Raw genomic sequence first — 3,041 nt, 5'->3', positions numbered from 1 at the left:
TAGGTATGTTTTAAGTTCTATGTAGCTACTGGGTTTCAGTTCATTTTAGTTTGCAGTTACTAGAAACTTGTTTGAGATGCTGTAGGTAGCCCAGAGTCCAGTGTCAGAGGAGCAGCAGGCCAGAACTGCACACTGAAGTCAAAGCCTCATAAAGTCTGAGTGTGGTGTTCTCAGACATGCTACAGGAAGTAATACTGTTATTAGACAATAGTACCACATTTTAAATTAATCCATTCCTCTCCTGGGGCTTCTGGGAAGAGATCAAATAGGCTTTGGTAAGTGTAATTACCACTATGATTGTTGTGTATGTGAATATAAATACACACACAACTATGAACTAAAGACATCAACAACCTTGATAGCCTTGTGGCTATTTGACAACACCAGAAGGGTGAGAGCACAACCTGCTGTCGGCTGCAGGCTATAACAGTTAATCAGCTATAGTGAACCACAGGGCTAATAGCTGTAAGCTGTACCTTACATCATCCTCCCTTTGGTCATATTAAATATTTGTTTCATTTCATAATTACAGCTGTTAATCTCTACTATATAACATTAGTGTGGTCACAGGATTAGTGTAAGGGTCCTGAAACACATCCTCTCTGTTTGCTTTACCTTTTGGTCATCAATAAATTAAGCTTAAGCTTACTGTTGTACTTATTGTAAGGACGTCTGGATTCAAACATAAACTGAGAGCCTTTATTAAGGGGGCAATGGGAGATTAATACAGTTTGATTCATCTCTACTGGATAGATTTTTATTTGTAATTTAATTAATTACACTAATTTAAATAAAGAATATTCAGCTTTGCTGATGATCCTCAGCATCTTGGGCGCCCAGCTGCACTGTGAGTGGATGCTGTCCGCCTATCAGGTGGCTCTCATGACATCGGGATGATATTATGGGATAATCCTGATGACAACTGAGCTGCTCCAAGCTGGACATTCATGTCAGGGTAAGTAACAGCTCCATGATGGATCATCTTTTAACATTTGTCATATTGCATTTTAAACAAAACTGTCCTTCTATATAGTGACGCAAGGGGCTAATATTGAACCAAGATGTAATCTGGAATGCACAAATTTTACATCAGCTGACTACAAAGACCTTTTATGGATGTCCTCTGTTGAAATGCCAGGTAAAATGCTCCCTATTAGCATTTGTTAATAAAGGGGGTTCCTCCACATGTTTTCATTACTACATCCATAAAAAAAAGATCTGAAACAACACAGATATGATTTCTGTTCAAATTCAAGAGCTGATGGATTTTGCAAATGCATTCTTATTTTCTCTAAATTCCTCACTGAGGAACCATACGTTCAGGCCAAACATGAAATGTTTCAACAAACAAATCAATCAAGTTGGTGCACACACTGAGCTATCTTTACATTTGTCTTCACATACATTTACATTGCGACTTTCTTAAAAAAATGGTTTAAAGTCTTTTAGGCATGTTGACATGTGCTCACCTTTGTTACCCCTCAGGCCTGCAGTACTTAACCTTAGACCAGCTAGATACACAAAGGTGTTTTTAAGGGAGTGGCTTAGGCTGTTAAATTGTAAATAATTTGTGTCTTTACAACTCTTAACTGCCACATTTAAAAGATGTTTGCTGTTTGTTTCAGGTCTTTTAGTTGGCCTTCTGACAATTGACTGTATTGGCAGGAAGAAGAGCATGGCTTTTTCCTTCTTCTTGTTTTCTTTGTGCATTCTGCCATTATATGGTTGTATTGGGAGGTAAGTTTGTGTCTGTGTGCTATTTTGTCATACTGGCACAACAGCAAACCTCAGGGCTGACCTCTTAACACTCTGTGTCTGTCTTTCTGTCCACGCAGGACAGCTATTAATCTGCATCTTTATTGCCAGAGCCTTCATCTATGCAGGATTCCAAGTTGCTTATGTGTACACAGCAGAGGTAGGTCTACATACCATTTTAGAACTTTAACATTTGTTTTTGAAATGTCATTTGAACTTGACAAAAATGCTCTCTCCTTTCATTAGGTGTTCTGTTGTGGCAAAATGTGATAAAATCTGGTATAAAATATATAATGTACAATTAGTATGATACTCCATAAGAGATGACATGTATTCTGCCTTGAAAATAAGGAAAGATCTTCTCCCTCCACATACCACCCTCAGTACCACAGAACACCTGCTGCGGCTGCGATACAGTTGCTACTAGCCACGATGATATACCATTGAAGCAGTCGCGCTAGTTGCGGATAGTCTACCCGGTGAAAAGTTCACTCAAAACTGCAAGATCAGCAAAATGACTTCATACAGTGGAAAATCCCCAGAAGAGGTGGTCTTAAGCTTCGAAGTAGCCAATTGAAGCTTTACACGCATATTCTGAAGGTGGTCATTGGAGCATTTGGCAGGGGGAGGATCTCTCTTTTTTACGATAAAAAGTGGAGTAAGACAAAGGAATCTTTAGCAAGCTTACCGGTACTTTCTCGGGCTTTCTTGTGTGTTGATTTACTTTCGTGCACATTAAAGCTCTTTTTCTAATCTGATTCCCTTGACTGCTGCGTAACTCTTTTATAACTCTTAAAACTCTAAAATAACTCTAAAAAGCGAGTAACGAGGATCATAGAGCGGTCGCGGCGAGCGGTGGAGTCCGCGCGGCTTATCTGGCCTTGAGCTGCGGACACTTAAAAATGTACTTCTTCAGTTCCCTACAGAAAACAGAGCCTTAGCAATGGGGATTTCAAGTGCAATATCCAGGATGGGTGTCGTGATTACCCCCTTGGTAGCACAGGTATGCAGAAGTGACCCTCTCCATTGGTACTTTCCAAAGAAACTCGTTCAAAATTAGTTCCAGCACCAGTTTGATATCAGAGACTCCTTCAGGCTGTATGTTTCTCCACCTGGCTTCTCACATTTTGTGTTTTGGCTCTAGGTCTTGCTCAGGACGTCAATGTTTGGGGCCCTGTCGTTTTACTGTGGCCTTAGTCTGCTGGGAGGTGTTGCATCCTTGATCCTGCCCATTGAGACGTTAGGCAGAGCTATGAAGGAGTCCAGTCTTGGATCAGGAGGCCTGA

At 40.4% G+C, this 3,041-nt stretch overlaps 1 protein-coding gene across 1 annotated transcript; it reads left to right on the top strand.

Moving 5' to 3' along the window:
• Positions 1 to 900: 900 nt before the first annotated feature.
• Positions 901 to 3,041, top strand: LOC120545862 (synaptic vesicle 2-related protein; the record flags this gene model as incomplete). The annotated part of the gene is given in 8 exon segments (XM_039780485.1): positions 901 to 955; positions 1,034 to 1,138; positions 1,626 to 1,747; positions 1,841 to 1,915; positions 2,303 to 2,305; positions 2,672 to 2,758; positions 2,900 to 3,022; positions 3,024 to 3,041. Coding segments are annotated over 8 exon segments (588 nt in total), but the record flags the coding sequence as incomplete, so codon positions are not given.

The sequence above is a fragment of the Perca fluviatilis genome, chromosome 17 (assembly GCF_010015445.1).
Source record: "Perca fluviatilis chromosome 17, GENO_Pfluv_1.0, whole genome shotgun sequence".
Classification (NCBI taxonomy): Eukaryota; Metazoa; Chordata; class Actinopteri; order Perciformes; family Percidae; genus Perca; species Perca fluviatilis.
This window is presented reverse-complemented; position numbering and strand designations above follow the sequence as displayed.